The following is a 17,134-nucleotide window of genomic DNA, read 5'->3' as shown; positions in this document are numbered from 1 at the left end:
TCCTCACGAACATCGGACCGTTAACTAAGGTTAACTGGCGTGGTAAATTTAAATAGTACTATTGGGTTTGACAAACCCCACCCTGCATTATTCTCGACTGGAGGTCGAACGGGGTGTAACTTTGACCAAGCATTGTTAAGTTTTGGCAATACTTGACTTGAGGCAATAACTAGTCAGCTTCGGTCGTGATGGAAACATAACACTATGCGGCAACGAGTTAACTAAGTGTAGTTAACCATGGGCCACTTTTATTTATAAATGTTTATGAACTGATAGAGCATAACTTACTTTGAAAACCTGTGAACTCACCAACCATATGTGTTGACTCTTTTTAGCATGTTTTCCTCAGGTCACTAGCAAGCACTTGGATTAGGATAACATTGCATGCATGGACTCGCATTGGTTTAAGTTTGAAAACATTTATTTGATATTGGTTTTGCGCTTGTAGCGCCATGAATTATTTAAACTTGTTTGGGAGATGGCTCCCGCACTTTGTTTAGCTTCCGCACTAACACTTAAGTACTCTGAACATTTTATTTTGATTTGTTAAAACTTTTAAGACCATGTAGATGTCGTTTGGTGTGATTAATGTGTTTGGATCCTGGTTTGTCACCCGCCTTACTGTAAAACTCCGTTAGTGGAAATTTGGGGGTGTGACACGTCACAACTTCTTTTTGTATTCCATAGCAAGCTCATAGTCATATGGATGCTTTAACTTTATACCATCAAATATATCATTAAAACTATACAATAGTAAATACTGTCTAACTTTAAAAATTACTTTTTATCTTCAGGATATAGATGTATAAATTATTTTTAGTTGAAAAATAAAAAAATGGTTTAAGGTACCCTCCCTAACTAAGGGTATGTTTGGTATGAGTTATGAAATGAACGAGAGAATGTGATGGACAAAAGAATGAAATAGACAAATGATAAAATGAATAATTATCATTTCATTATCTTGTTTGGTTACTACGTAGGAGTAAAATGAATCATCACTTTATTATTATTTTTTTATTAAATAGTAAACTATATATATACACACACAATATTTTTGACAATTAATAAAACGGTAATAACGTAATACGATATAATAATAAAATGGTAATAATTATTATAACTTAATAATAGTTATACTATAATAAAATAATAATAATAATAATAACAATAATAATAATAATAATTATTGATCATCTTCCATTCTTTAAAGGAACGAAAGAGAAAACTTCTTTTATTAATAAATAAAAAATGTTAAATATAAAAGAAATTTCCATTAATGAATGACAACTTTTTCTTTTTTTTTTAACGGCCAACTAAGTAACGCCGAGTATTTCGTACGCGGCCTTCATTGGCTAAAGGTAGCCCGATCCTGTCACTAGTCCGGACGGACGGAGCCCCTAGCGGTCCACCTGTTGAGGGATTCACCGGATAAAACCCGACCACTACGCCCGCCAAACGGCACGACAGCGAGGAGCCGGTAAAACTGGGTGAGATCAGGACTCGAACCCTGGCAAATCCCTCACATCTCCCATATAAATTGGTGGTAGTGAAGTTTGAACCCCCTACCTCCCACTAGTAAAGTGAGTATTCTACCATTGAGCCACATCCAATCTATTAATGAATAACGACTAAACTTATTTTATTTTATTCTTTTAAATTTATTTTATTATTTTATTTTATTCTATTCTAAACCAATAAGTGTCACATTATACAAATTATCAAAATCAATATATCTAAGAAAACAAAATAAATAAACAATCGTAGATCAAAAATTACCAAAATTATAGAACCGTTCCATGCGATCACCATTCTCCATCTTGAAACCCTAATTTTGACGTTCATCCTCATACATGCATGCAAACCCAAACCCACAAGAACCCACATGTACGACGATGGTGACAGCAGAGATCAAAGGGTTAAAAGCGGCAAGTATAATTGTTACAAAATGTTCGGCTGTTTTGAACGCAAGTTCAAGATTACCGAACTGGGCCCACCACCGGACGTGATCGACGTCTTCAATACATATACCAATGGTGAATTGGAGATGTCACCGCATAGGTTTTTAAGATTCTTGGTTGAGTTTCAGGGAGATGAAGGGATCACAATTCAGGATGTTGAGCGGATCATGGACCGGGTTCTTGAGCCGTCGAGGGCCGATCTGACACGTTATGTTTTCACTGTTAATGATCTGTTTACTTATCTCTTACTTGATGACATCAATGGCCCCATAAAAACTCAGGTGTGTGTTTTTGTTTCTTTATTCAATTCCCTGTTGGAATAGTATGTAGATAGCTAATTTGTACATTGTAAAGCAACATTGTCACTATATTAATATACATGTAAGTTTAGTGAAGATTTTGTTGTTAATGTAATACTCCTAGTTTGATGTTAGGATCATATGCCATTGAATTTATTGCATTTTGTTGGTATATTTTTTAGAATCTTAGGTCAATTTTAGAGTTGAAAATTAACAAATTTACCTAGAAAGTCAAAGTTGAGGTTCTTGGGGATGATATTGGAGATTGAGATTGAGGTACCCACATAAAAAAGATTGGTTCTTTACCAAGTTTCTTGAATATTTAAGTAGATTAATACGTAGACTAATTAATGTGTACATTGTAAAGCTAACTTTATCACATGATTCAACTATATCATTAAGTTTGATGAACACCAATACATGTAAGTTTGATGAGCTATCAAGCTTTTGTGACTTGTATTAGCTTTTCACATTATACTAACAGGTTCGGTAAAAAGGTAATTTAAAACCTGACTATAGAGTATCGACCATTAGGATCCAAATACAAGTAGAACAACAATGCTAGATGCCCACGAAAAAACCAACAACACACTCAAAAGCACAATCTTTATGTGTGTAAAATATTTTAGCGTTTTTATGTTTGGTGTTATGCCCATTAATAGCTCGTATCATTTCAGGTACATCATGACATGACTGCTCCATTGCAACATTATTTTATATACACCGGTCACAACTCATACCTTACTGGAAATCAACTGAGTAGTGATTCTAGTGAGGTACCAATCATAAAGGCTCTTAAAAGAGGTGTTAGGGGGATAGAACTTGATATATGGCCAAATAGTACAAAAGATGGAATTGATGTACTCCATGGCAGGTATGCATTTACGAATGGTGTTAGTTTCGACCCGTTCACTAATGAATGGTTTATCTAAGTTGTGCTTTGTCTAAACGGGTTGAACGGGTTGGAAGTCACCCAAAGTCTATATTTAACACATTAAATATTTAAATTACTTTTTATTCGAAGGTTCAGATTATTAACTTATGATATTGCCTTGCGAACGTTATTAATGAATTAACTATCTATACATTCTTTTAGAAATGGGCACAAAGTATGTTTGTGGGTCGACTTGACTAGTTGACTTAGCATGTTTCGACTTGACTTATCATGCTTTGCAAACAAGCTTTTCTTTCATATCTATGAGTTACAAGGTTTTGTGTTCATTTTTTTCTATGAGAATAGGACGTTGACAACTCCAGTAACACTTGATAAATGTTTAATGTCGATTAAAGAGCACGCATTTGTTAAGTCTCCGTATCCCGTTATAATCACTTTAGAGGATCATCTTACACCAGATCTTCAAGCTAAAGTTGCGGAGGTTAGTTTTATATTGTTCATTGATGTTTACAGCATAAAAAACTTTCTTTATCATTTTAGAGACTAAGTATTTCTTATGTGGATTTTTAGATGGTCACAAGCATTTTCGGGGATATGCTATATTTACCAAAGGAAAGTGACGAAGAGAAACTCCCTTCACCGGATGCATTAAAACATCAGATCATTCTTTCAACGAAGGAGCCGAAGGAATACCTTGAATCCAAGAATGTGGACAAAGAACATTCGTCTGATGATGAGCCGGATGATCAAAGGGTGAGTCGGCTAGAAATTTGTTTATTTTTAAACCATTCAATCAATTTCATTTTGATTTAGGACCCGTTTTGACCCAAACCATGCTGATACTTTTTTAAAGTAGCCCGGTTTGACCCGAACCCATTTTGCTCACAACCCACTCTAATCTGAACCTGGTTTGACCTAGGGTTGTAAAGGAGCCAATTGTAGCTGAGCTTGACTCCTAAAAAGCTTTGGTCGGCTTGTGACTCTTTGTGCCCGCTCATTTGTTTTTTTTTTTTTATTAAGATTATATTTTTCACATATACTGACATTTATAAAAAGAAAAATGGTGTTAGTTTATTATGCACATAATGCGTACTTAACAAACTACAAAATGTGCAATTTATATATATTAAAATTTTGGTTATACTTTTGTGTTATGATTTGTATATATTAAAATTTGGACTTTAATTTAAACGAGCCGACGAGTGAGCCAGCTAAATGAGCCTAACGAGTGGGCCAATGAGCTGAGCTTACCTTGGCTTAGGCCGGGCTCATTTACAAACGAGCGGATTTCGAGCGAGCTTTTTTGAGCGACTCGCAAACTTTTTGAACCATAAATAAACCACACGCTAAGACAATTGATTAGTTTAATCACTCTTTGGGTTTGTTTCAACTCGGTTTCTAAATGGCAGAGCAACAGTGATCACGATGCTGCTGCTGCTGATGATAATGAGAGAGACAACTCAATCCTTGTCAAAAATGATGTAAGTAATAAATCATCTTGTGCAAATGAAGCATGCTCTAGCGCAACCCGACCATTATCATTATCGGAAATCCTTGGTGTGGATTATAAAGAATATGATAATGAAGAAGACGACGACGACGACGACGACGATGATACTGAAGATGCACACTTTGGGCAAAAAACGACCCTTGAATACAAACATCTCATTGCTATTCGTGCTTCAAAACCGAAAAATGGAACAAGAAATGCACTAAGGGATGAGCCGGGGAAAGTGAAACGTCTTAGTGTGAGTGAAGATTCCCTTCTAAAAGCTGCAAATCTTTATGGAGATGATATTGTCAGGTAAACCAGTAACTATAATTTTTTGAGCGCTTAAATCTAATTATATGCACACACGTAAAGAACAAAAAAAATAAAAAATAGATCACTCGTTTTTCAATCTTAAAAGCTTTTAAAATATAAGTAAATGATTGAAATCTAATGTTTATTCATCTCTCTTAAAATTCAAAAAAATAAACAATATGAATAAATTTCATTTATGTATATCAGTATATGACCTACACATGTGTAGGTTATCTGTTTGCAATATATACCTACACATGTTTATGTAAACACTTCAAAGTTAAAAAAATCACATGTTTATGTAATAACTAATTTTTTTAGACAATATGAACCATTAGTAAAAAGTTAAAACGATTTAGATTTGTTCTTTTTATTATCACAATAATTTAGTGTTCTGGAATAATACTTTCAAAGTCCTCTAAATAATACTTATAATGCTAATTACGTTTTTGACATTCGAATGTAAGCAAGTGGTTAGTTCTTCTATTTGAGACTAAATAGGGGTTCACTTGCATATAGATTCACTCAAAAGTACATCCTTCGCGTGTTTCCAAAGGGAACACGGGTCACCTCTACAAACTTTAAACCACTTATGGCATGGATGCACGGCGCGCAAATGGTTGCCTTCAATATGCAGGTGAGTTTTGAAGTCAAATTTCTTGTTGAATCGATTTTGTTTATTTCTTACATATTTATTGATTGTAATTAGGGATACGGGAGATCGCTATGGATGATGCATGGTATGTTCAAAGCAAATGGAGGGTGTGGTTATCTTAGAAAACCCGATTTTCTTATGAACAAAGGCCCGAATGATGAAGTATTTGACCCCAAGGCGGAATTACCGGTGAAGAAAACTTTGAAGGTTAATAAGCCATTATACAAATATCGTCTGTCATTTAGGGTTAAGCACAATTAAGCAGTAGGATTAGGGGTATGCACGAAACCAAACTGTAACCAGAATAACTGACGTAACCGAACACAATAAAAACCAATGGTTTGGTTTTATATTTTCTATAAATTGACTTCTCAGTTCGGATTTGGTTTGGCATCAACCAAACTGGATGGAATAAAACCGAAAAACCGATAAAATAATAAGTTGTGTAGCCCAAAATTTTAGGCTTAATGTATAATTATAATATAATCATTTATTAACAAATAGTAATAAGGCCCAAAGTTTCAAGCCCAACTTCGTTATATTGGGTCATTTTCTATCAAAAGTTTTCAAGCCCAATGGTAAAACAGACCAAGGATATAATTGACAACCCGAAGTTGTAGATTATCACTTTCCTGCAAGATATCCGTCGGGAAAAGTCTAAACCCACTTTCCGAAGATCTCTTCCTTCTCTTCGGGATCGAACATCAATTGTGAAACTGAATATAAAAAAAACAAACGAAATAGCTTCCAAAAGCCAAAAATGGTTCGAATTGAGCCCAAAGCCGACTTATGCACACCTGGCTCTACCATTATGGAAGATATCATATTATTATGTGTCCTAATGAACCAGTGTGCACGAGTATATAACCCTTATGAGCTTAACTCTAATGGACTTAACACTAAGTTACATACCGAATTTTATCAGTCATTCAATTTGTTTTTTGGATTTCAAGAGCCTCGGTATACTCTATAAATATGTGTTTTTATTTTCAGGTGAAAGTGTATATGGGCGATGGGTGGCGTTTGGATTTTAGTCTGACTCACTTTGATTCATACTCACCACCTGATTTCTACACAAAGGTTTTTATATTTCCATATGAAATAGGATTCAAGGCATCTAAACAACTTTTAACAATCTCAAATAATGTGATCCATCAGGTCTACATGGCTGGAGTATCTGCTGATGTGGCAAAGAAGAAAACCAAAGTAATTGGAGATGACTGGACACCTGTGTGGAATGAAGAATTCACATTCCCATTGACAGTCCCGGAGCTCGCTTTACTTGAGATTACAGTACAAGAATACGATGTAGACAACGATGACTTTGCGGGTCAAACATGTTTTCCCGTCTCTGAACTGAGACCGGGGATTCGTGTGGTTCCGCTTCATAATAAGAGAGGAGAGAAATTTAAATCTGTAAAGCTTCTAATGCGATTTTCGTTTGTATAAACATAATCACAGTGATCTTTATGCAAAAATAGAAATTTTTAACCTTTTACAAGAACTTGATGAATATTGTTTTAAGAAATTTTCTTGATATAAAGAAAGAATACCATCAAAATTACAATAGTTTTGAAAAACATTTATATTGAGAGCGCAAAAAGGAAATTTTAAAACTTTAAAATATGTGACAAAAGAGGATTACATAATATAGTGATGAACGAAAGGGGATTACATGCATGTAACATATGTGCAAATTCCGATAGATCAATAAAACATACATTATTTGCAATTTGCTAAAAGTGATCAATAAGGCCAAAATGTGTGGTTTGATTGTTACATGTTAGATCATTGACTAGGATTGCATACAGTACTGGTGACTTGTTAAACATAGGTATGATTATAATTGTAATTTTTTGGCTCACCAACAATGGTGCAGGAAACACACACTTGCACCTAGCGAGATACAACGGTCTCATCATAGGTCTATAGTCAACTTGAAGTTTTTGCTTGTCCTTAGATGGCCATACAATTTCATCAAGGATTGTATAAATGTGGTGGATCAACCCAGATATGCTATGATTAGCTAGTAATGAGTTTTCTTTTTACGAGTATACTTTTGTTAAAAATAGTCAAAATAAAATGAAAACGGGTAACACGATGTGCCGCTAGCTTGTTGGATGCATTTTTTAATGATTGTGACTTGCAACTTAGGGGAAGGTACATTAAAAAAAAATGTTAAAAGCTACCTTTTATCACCCTCTAATTAAATCAAGGGTACCTTTTACATTACATATTCATCACCGTGCAAAGCCATAGAAAATGGCATAAAAGTTGAACATGAAATCGTTTGAACCTTTGTGGGTTTTAACCTTGAACGGTTAAAGACTTCATTTTTAACCCAATTCCCTGTCGGTGCCAATGACACTGTAACTCTAATGGAATAATAAAATCATTCAAATACTTGTTTAAGTACCGTAATACCTCTTGGATCTAAGACAAATGGACCAAAAACTGATCTAGGTGCGGAAACACATATATCTGTCACGTAATCAATAATAAACTACCAAATAAAGATCAAAACAAGCTAAAATGATGTAGAATCGACGTAGAATTGAAGAATGCTTGGGAATCTCTCAAAGACACATTAAATGTGTGTTGTATTGCAATTAGGTAAAGCCACACCAGAAGTCCTAAACACAAGGTTTATATAGTCTAGCCTAAAAGACAATAAACCGTAAAAGACAATAAGCCCACCCCCTCCCGAATCAAGTAAAACTATGTATCATACATAGACCTTAAATTAAAATACCATTTTAAAACAAAGCAATCTATTGCTCAAACGTCTTCTCTAATGTAATCACATCTTATTTTACTATACTAATAAACAAAAATAATGATGCTTAGTTGTCCTAACCACATTCAATTTTAGCATAAATCTTCTAATCTCTCTTCTCCTTAATTCATGTCATCCATTGGTCATGGATGAAAATAGTTTGACCCATGAGTTACCACATTTTCTATATATTTGAAGATATTATACGCCCATGAATGACCATTTATAACAATTTAATATCTAAAATATAATTATGCTTAATGTATACCTTAGTTTTTATTAAATAAGTCAACCTTTTTAAACAATAAGGACTCATGAATTTAGTTTGAGTTATACAAAACTTCTCATTTCATATTTATATAAATTTTTTATTATGTTATTTAATTTAATTTTTCAATTATGTGATTATTTAATTTTGAATCTTTAATTTAAAATTCTAAACATAACCATTTAAAAAAAATAAAACATTAAAACATGATTAATTATAATAACTAAAAAATTCCGAGTCCTACAATTCATGTTTTTTGCTTAAAAGTTATAATCCGAGTTAGAAACCACCAATTCATTTTTTTAACTTTATAAACACCTATCACATAATAAATTTCAATAAAAGAAATATGATCACATACAAAAACAATTTTTCATAGTAGTTACTTTCATATGACATGTACCAATCATTCTTTGTACTTCTAATTTTTGGTTTTATTATTTTTGTGAATCCGTTTGGATATGTTCTTACTGCTTCTTCGAACTCATAATGGCTTTGAACTCATAGCATTATTTAATTCGTGTTTATGTTTTCCATATAAACGTAAATATGAGATTCTAGCATTTTTATTGTATGTATTACATATTTCATTTTTTACCTTTAATTCCGCGTCTATATTTAAAATAATAAACTTTATTAACTTTTATTTGACAAATCCGTGTAATACACGGGTTCAAAAGCTAGTTCCATATAAACGTAAATAACTGACAACCGCCACATTTCACAAACCTATAAATACATCATCACGTACCATCCATTCTCTTCACCACATTAATGGTGACACCGTAGAATGAAGATCACAACCAAATGATCATGGCATGATCATCTCCTGAATTGCCTAGCTCCTCCGCCGCCCCACGATAAACAAAATTATTATCAAGAGAAGTGTTGAACAACCATATGCAGTGGTACTCGGGCGTGGAAAGGATCATGGCCGGGTACTATTGGATAGCGGGAGCGGCGTCGGGTGATGAACCGCCATTGACACGTTACAAAACACAGAATCTTAAATGGTTCATGCCGCCGTCAGAAGGTGAGCGAGAGTTTTTATTGCCTTTGTCAAGTGGGTGTACGTGAAGGCCATGCTTATTGCTTCTATAGAAATATATTTTCTGATCATAGCGCCTTCAACCGTCAATCCTAACCCTAATGTCTGACTGTTGAACAATTGCGCTATTTCACCGGATAACCGCCGGTGTAAATGACCGTTTCTGGAGGGTATAAAAAGCCCTCCCTGATAGATTGTAAATCCAACACAAACAATTGAAATGAATATATATGAAACATTTCCGTATTGTTTGTGTCGTAATATCGTAATACCCGTTCAATTTCTATCAATTTAATATATGCAACGCTGCTAACTCCAATTTCGCATAATAGATTTTAACTATTCTGGAAGTAAGTGGCGGTCCTTCGAACAAGCAATGCCATGGGGTGATTCACGTGAGTCCGGTAGTAATATAAGCAAAACTAAAACGAGAACAGACCAATGAGATTGAATCAAAACAAGAGAGGTGTACGATAAAGATGTCGATTTGATTTTGGCGGTGAAACGCCTGTAAATCATCATCATATCCATCGGTTCATGGTGAAAACAATAAGAATCGTGCAACCGACAAATACCGTCATGCACGACGGTTAACAACCAAAGAGTTTCTGATTTGTCACTAGCCACTAGAGGTGGCAAATGGGTTGATATGGGTCAAACAAGTCATAGGTCGAAACAAGTCATGGGTTGAAACAGGTTTGGGTCAGAATGGGTTAGGGTTAGAATATGTCAGTTAAAGAAATGGTTGTTTTGGTTTGGGTCGGAACAGGTTAGGGTCGAACAAATCAGAAGAGGTTTCCGGTTTTTTTTTTGGAACGAGGATGACGCTGGAAACATTTTAGTTTTTTTTTATTATTTATATTCTGAGTTATGAATTTTTTATTATTTTATTTTCAATTTTTTATGAAGGTTTTTTAATATATTTTGATAAATAAATCCAGATGGTGTACGGAGTCCTAATCAATTGATTCATCTTTCGTTACATAGTAACGAAAGAGACCCATTGTTTCATCTTTCTGTTCATTGAAATTATTTGTAAATAAATTCAGATAGTGTAGTACATTGAGACCTAGTGCATCAAGGTTTTTTTCAGTTGCTAAACTAAACCGAGTCAGGTATGACCAAAACCCAACCCGTCCCGTGTGAAAACTCGTGTTGGCTTGAAACTTGAACCGAACCCGTTACAATGTGAAATTCGTTTCGTGCCGAAACTTGTCTCATGAGAAAACCCGTTCCGATCTGAAACCTACCACATTTTCTTCGGATACCAACCCATTTCTTTGAATTTTTTGATCCATTTTGACCCTAAAATAACAAGATGGAATTTCAAATGACCCGTTTTGACCCATTTAGTTAAAATTTCTAACGTAAACCAACCCATTTAATTTTTAAAACAACAGAAAGTGACCCATTTGAAATTGTTTGGGGCAAAATTGTCACCCCTACTTACCACGTTTCACACCCCACCCGGCTACCACCCATAACAATCTCTAGTCATGTTATAATCCTTCTTAACATTTTTCAAACTATCTCATAGTCATGGTCATGAGGGTGTGAATATCCGTCTAATATGGTGAAGTATGTTGTTTGTGAATGTGGAATAGGCTTGTTGTGCTGAGTTCGGAAGATTGTCGGAAATCTCATGCATTGTGTTTAAGCATTTGTATCACATGAATAGATGACATCACTTATAAAATTACCTATTAATTTTTTTTAGAGAAAATTCATGATGAAAATTTATGAAATATTTTTGAAAAAAAATAGTTAAAGTCGGTCACGTTATTTTTCCATGAGAAATGAATATTAATTTGTTGTGTGGTCACAATTATATGCTCAAATATAAGTATCGTATGTAAACCTAATATTACCATCTAACCAAGCACAAATAAACTGACGTAACGCGTGGGTAGCGATTAACACAATCATCGTATACGTTTTTGGATAATTTTCTTCAATAAACAAACTTTTAGGGTTTGGGTGATTTTTTCTGGTTTGTATAGGTTTGTGTGTGTATGTGTTGTGTGTGATAAAGATTGTTAGACAAAGATATGTGAATGATTTATTTTTTTACATTGGGAAAATTGATTAGTTATAGGGATAATATATATATATATATATATATATATATATATATATATATTTAAATTTTATTTGTCGGTTTTGATCTATTTTATTTTGCATTGATTTTTGAAAGTTATTGTATTATTGAAATTAACTGATAAATAAATTCAGAGGGTGCACGGAGTCCTAATCAATTGTTTCATCTTTCGTTACATAGAGTCCCATTGTTTCGTCTTTCGGTTAATTGAAATTATTTGTAAATAAACTCAGATAGTATAGTACATAGAGACCCGGTGCATCAAGGTTTTTTTCAGTTGCTATACTGAACCAACCCGAATTCCCGCCGCAACATGCAGGTAATTATGCTAGTTATATATAATTATAATTTATAGCATAAACTAACTTTAACTTGTAATTGATATGATTGGTATGGGCAATGAAATTGACGAGAGAATGAAATGGTTGTGGGAATGGAATGAATAAGGTGATATGGATCATTATCATTCCATTGTTTTGTTTGGTTATTATGTGAGAATAGAATGAATTATTACTTTGTGTTGTTTGGTAGACGAAGGAATAAAATAAATTTGGTGGTGACTCGAGGTGGTGGTGTGGGAGGCGGCGGTGGGTGGTGGCAATGGTCTGAGGCGGTGGGGATGGTGGCGATGGTCGGAGATGGTGGTGGTAGGTGGCGGCGACATTGGTAATCGGTGGTGGTGGTGGTGGCGGTGGTTGGTGATGGCAGTGGTAGTGGTAGTGGTAGTGGTGGGAGGGTGGTGGAGGTGATGCAAGGTGAAAGATTGAATGGAATGAAAAAAAAATAATTGTGGATAAAATGAATTTGTGATGTTTTAAAAGGAATATAACCCATTCAATTCTGCATTTCATTCTTATATACTTATATACCAAACGCAACGTGAAAGTGAAAGTGAATGTGAATGTGAATGTGAATGTGATTAATTGTTGTTTTTACAAACTGTTCTTAAACAATTTACGATGTTTGAGGATGAGATCGATTAGAGAGAACCGCCCCTTTCTCTGACAACCGTCAACAACCATAGACACTAGTCAACCACAGACATATTTCTTATATATCGTAGGAATATTCATCAAAACTCACATAAATAATGTGGAGTTATCTAGGAATTTAGCAAGCGTAAGTGACAAACAAGTAACTTTGTGAATCATCACGTCTAGTGACGAAGCTTGGGCTTAATTAAAGGGGTGATCGAAGTCATTATTAAAAATATTTTGGAGGTGCCGGACTCAACACCTATAAAAATTTTCAGACAAAATCGTGGAAATTTACACTACGAAGCGAAAAAAATTGGGGTGATCGCCGGGGACACCCGGGTCCCTAATAACCTTTGCCCCTGATCACGTTCGATAATGTATTCATGTCATTGGTATTTATGCCAATTAGGTGGAAAAAGATTATAATGGATGTCTAGTTCGATCAATACAAGTGTGTTTATACCGTTCATCCCAGTTCTTGTTGTTTATCTTTTATTCTTGATTGAACGTTCATCCAAGATTTGTAATATGTATTTTCTTCATATTATAAAATAATGTACATGAATTGAATATGCATATCCAACTTTTGTTGATACACATACACAACATAATAACTTCAGAAGTTAAATTAGAAGAAACTTATAAAACACATGCAATCAACGATATTGAAACAAAATGATATTTGGTCATAGATAGCGGTTTAGATGTTGGTCAAATGTGCCAAACTCTAGTGAATCAATATTACATGGGTCGAAAGCATATATCAATCAAAATAGGAATGGGTCAAATGTGTCAATATATAGTGAATCAATACAAAAAAATATCATTAAAAACTTGACCGGTCGTTAATCATGTGTTTCAAGTTGATTGTTGTTTGTACACAAATCAGCCCTGCAACTGGCGTATGTGACTGTTAAATAAAAATCTAGTATGGTTACACATATACTAAAAGCATGTTTATAATAAAATGTTAATAGGAAAGGATATTTCTAGACTGATGGAAGCTAGACTAAAAGCTATAAATGCTATTCATGTGACACTGAGGTTTCATTTGTATTGATATTTTTAATTATTAAATGTTCTGTATTTCTGAAAAAAAATATGAAATAAAACAGCACAGAAACGAAAAAGTCAGAATAAATAGGGCTAACATTATCTAGGAAAGAATGACAGAATCAGGGTAATTAAGCAGAAGTAATGATTCTGTGTAAGAAGCCATACTTAAGGCCGAACCATAAATCCCAAGATCAATAATGCGTTCTGAGCGGGGATCATAAACTTCAAGTTCTCTTCTACATATATCACCACGTCTATACCATTGTCGAATTATCGGTTGACCATTCTTCGGAAATCCAATTATTCTACCATCTTCCAACTTAAGCGTGACAGTGAATAGTTTTGTAAACGAGGATTTTGGGCCGCCATTTTTCAATATCTTCCATACATCACAAGCTCCTTTCCCTGCATCATCTTCTCGGTAGTTAAGCACGGCAAGAGACTCGTCGAGTTTATATATGCTTGGACCTAACACCTTTCTAGGCCTTGCTAAAGCATCCGGAAGATCTACCTCTCCAAATTCTTCACTTGTCAAGTCAAATGAAATAATCCTATAATTCCTTGTAGCTGTATCATAAGCCTGCCAATGAATAACCCTATCAATAATGACTACCTGAGAATATGTAAACTCAAGTGATTTATAAGGCAGATTCCATGATGGGTTTTCTAATTACTCGATGTCGCTAGGTCAGCTGCATGGGCATGTTTTATGTTAGACAGTGCATCCCATGGATCGTTTTCTTCTAGCTGAATTTGGATACTTATGTACATTCTTTGACCGGAAAGCACAATACCTTACGGGACTTCCCAAAATAGCCACATTAACCAACCATTTTCTAATTTTAGTCATGGTTTGAGAAAATATCCATAATAACCATCACCTTTCGTCGGATATGATGGAAGCACAATAGCCTCTAAGAGAACAAAGCAGCCCGCAAAAACTACCCACATGTAAAACTATTTTGTGGGATCCGATGGAACTTTGAAGAGATCCGACATAAGAGAAAGTTGTCGGCCCAACGGTGCAAGAGGCTGCTTCCGTCGGCAACGACGATTTAACCCTCCAGTTGGATTTCTCTTAATTAAATTCAAGGGTTTGTCACTTTTTTGTGTGGATTTCTCAATAATAGTTGTGATTCCTGAAAAACAAACACTATGGTTGTGTTTTCCTCGAAAAACTAAGCGATTTATACTACGGATTTGCTTGATGTTGTGGAGAAAAAAGAAAGATGGAGGTTGGTTATGAAGGTTAGGGTTTGAGGTGTAAGAGATGAAGTGTTTCGTCGGAAGATGAAATAGGTTACATCGGACGACAAGACGGCTTCGTGTATCATCAAATGACTAAACACATGACACGTGGCGTGATTTCAGCGGCTGTTGCATTTCGTCTGCGGCTATAATCTTTTGTCAGATCTGACTTATTAGGATGACTATTTTGGGTATTATGTGAAAATCATGACTAAAGTTGTAAATAGTTGGTCAAAAGTGTTATTTGGGGGGTTTTCCCATGCCTTACGTTTATGTTTGTGAAGGAAATAAGAGAGTGAATAAGAAAAGAGTTCTATTTACGACAACATATTGTATTCTTTACATTTGTGACAATCGTCAATTTCAGGTTAACTCCGTTAATCCGAACTCCGTTAATTCAAACTTAAGATCACACGAACTGTAACGCATAACTCATTACATTTAAATTAGGGTTTAAATGACGCTTGATAATCACTACACAAGTAGTCTTTCGGAATTTCACCGAAACATACACGAGTCGACTCAAACCGTTGGTGAATAAATAATAAATATAATAAACAAGTACTTGGTACAATATGTATTAGGTTGTGATAATATATGGTTATATGTGACTAAGTGTTTTGTTTGTGCTAGAAATTGATTAACTAGAAGGTTAGGGGTTAAGTGTAACATAATTAATATTATAATCAGATTATTACCCAACCCTGACTCCCTCGTTCCCCCCTACGATCCTTCTTGTCCCCCTCTCCCTCTCTTGGCTGCCGTAACCCACACACACATACATACAAAGTGATTTCAAGCTTGTTGTGAAGGATTCAATGTGCTAGATAGGTAATTAACATCCCCTCTAGTCATTCTATGAGTTTAATTATCCTATTGAAGGTGTTAATCAAAACCCTAAATCTTAAAAGTGATGATAGAAGATGAGTTAGGGTATAATTATGTGTTTGTTGATGATTTATAGTGAATTGATAACTAGTTGTGTTGTTATTGACTGTTAATTGCATGTTTCTTGAAATTGAACTTTGAAGTAAAACCCTAATTGTGTATGTAAAGTAAAATTGAGATGCATGGTTGGTGGATTATGCATCTAGAGGGTTGTATGTATGATTTATAGTGCATAGGTTAATTGTATGTTGAGTTTTGATGAAAACTGATGCTGGACAGATTCTTGAATCTAACTATCTATATAATTATCTACCATAAAATCCTATGTGTCGCTCTCACATCGTTCCCCACCATCTCTCAAGCCACCATATTGCTTCATTCCTAAATGGTGAGCTCTCATGCGTTTCGCCCGACTTGACCCGATTAGCTGTTACACGGGTCATAACATCAATACAATAACTTCCCTTAACCCTAATATAAACATCTGGCCACTGTCCACATCTCCTTTCTTGATCTCTCAATCTCTGCCTCACGTTGGTGATTCTCCCACTCTCCCACAAGTTATCCTGTTTGCATTTTCTCTCGATCCTACCTTCTCCTCTCAAACCCTAACAATTGAATGTGATTTGCAGATGGTTGTGGCGAGACTTAACAATATCTAATAATAACTTTGGCTTCTTTGTGCGTGATCGATTGTAAGTAGCATGAACCCTTATCATGCAGTTGAAATTCGTTTTGAATCTACCATGTAGGTGTACTTGATTGGTTGATTCAATCATGCACACCATGTGTTTGATTAAATGCCTAATTTAGATGTTGGTCAACTGCACCTGTTTGCTTCGGGTTAAACAAATTGTTGTCCAAAGTATGTTCGGTTCTGAGCAAAATATGCATATATCAAAACGGGTTATGACCAAAATAGGTTTGGTTTAAAACGGCTTCTAAGCAAAGTAGGGTTGGGTCAAAACGAGTTTTTGAGTAAAATAGGTACGGGCCAAAACGGGAGCTGACCTAAATTGTGGATTTTGAAGTCGATTTTACTATTTGTATGTGGATGTTAGTTTGAGCAAGTATTAGTTTGTTAGCATTTACATGTTTTAGTGGTACATTCATATAGTGTATATTAAAAAAAATCTGATTTGACCTTTTCTTATTAAAGCATCC

At 34.7% G+C, this 17,134-nt stretch overlaps 1 protein-coding gene across 5 annotated transcripts; it reads left to right on the top strand.

The window, feature by feature from the left end:
• Positions 1–1,882: 1,882 nt before the first annotated feature.
• LOC143607636 (phosphoinositide phospholipase C 6-like) lies at positions 1,883–7,060 on the top strand. Of its 5 annotated transcripts, none has more exons than XM_077083011.1 (9): positions 1,883–2,239; positions 2,935–3,131; positions 3,498–3,633; positions 3,723–3,877; positions 4,639–4,956; positions 5,476–5,593; positions 5,666–5,818; positions 6,605–6,691; positions 6,770–7,060. In XM_077083011.1, exons 1-9 carry the CDS (start codon positions 1,883–1,885, stop codon positions 7,058–7,060), a joined length of 1,812 nt encoding a protein of 603 aa, XP_076939126.1. The 5 variants fall into 5 exon arrangements, with proteins under 5 accessions (XP_076939126.1, XP_076939125.1, XP_076939124.1 ...); XM_077083010.1 differs by having other exon boundaries at positions 4,606–4,956; XM_077083009.1 differs by having other exon boundaries at positions 3,723–3,905; positions 4,562–4,956.
• The last annotated feature ends 10,074 nt before the right edge of the window (positions 7,061–17,134 follow it).

This window comes from Bidens hawaiensis, unplaced genomic scaffold (assembly GCF_021521415.1).
Source record: "Bidens hawaiensis isolate Kalapana, Puna unplaced genomic scaffold, B.hawaiensis_p1.1 tig00084367_1, whole genome shotgun sequence".
Taxonomy (NCBI): domain Eukaryota; kingdom Viridiplantae; phylum Streptophyta; class Magnoliopsida; order Asterales; family Asteraceae; genus Bidens; species Bidens hawaiensis.
Note: the sequence above shows the minus strand (reverse complement) of the source record. Positions and strands in the feature narration are given on the sequence as shown.

What these genes read in the sequence shown, in the direction of transcription:
- LOC143607636 (XM_077083009.1), top strand. Translation starts at nt 1,883, where the DNA reads ATGTACGACGATGGTGACAGCAGAGATCAAAGGGTTAAAAGCGGCAAG. An exon ending in ATTGATGTACTCCATGGCAG is followed by an intron (nt 3,132 to 3,497) that starts GTATGCATTTAC and finishes CTATGAGAATAG; the next exon opens with GACGTTGACAACTCCAGTAA. An exon ending in CACCTGATTTCTACACAAAG is followed by an intron (nt 6,692 to 6,769) that starts GTTTTTATATTT and finishes GTGATCCATCAG; the next exon opens with GTCTACATGGCTGGAGTATC.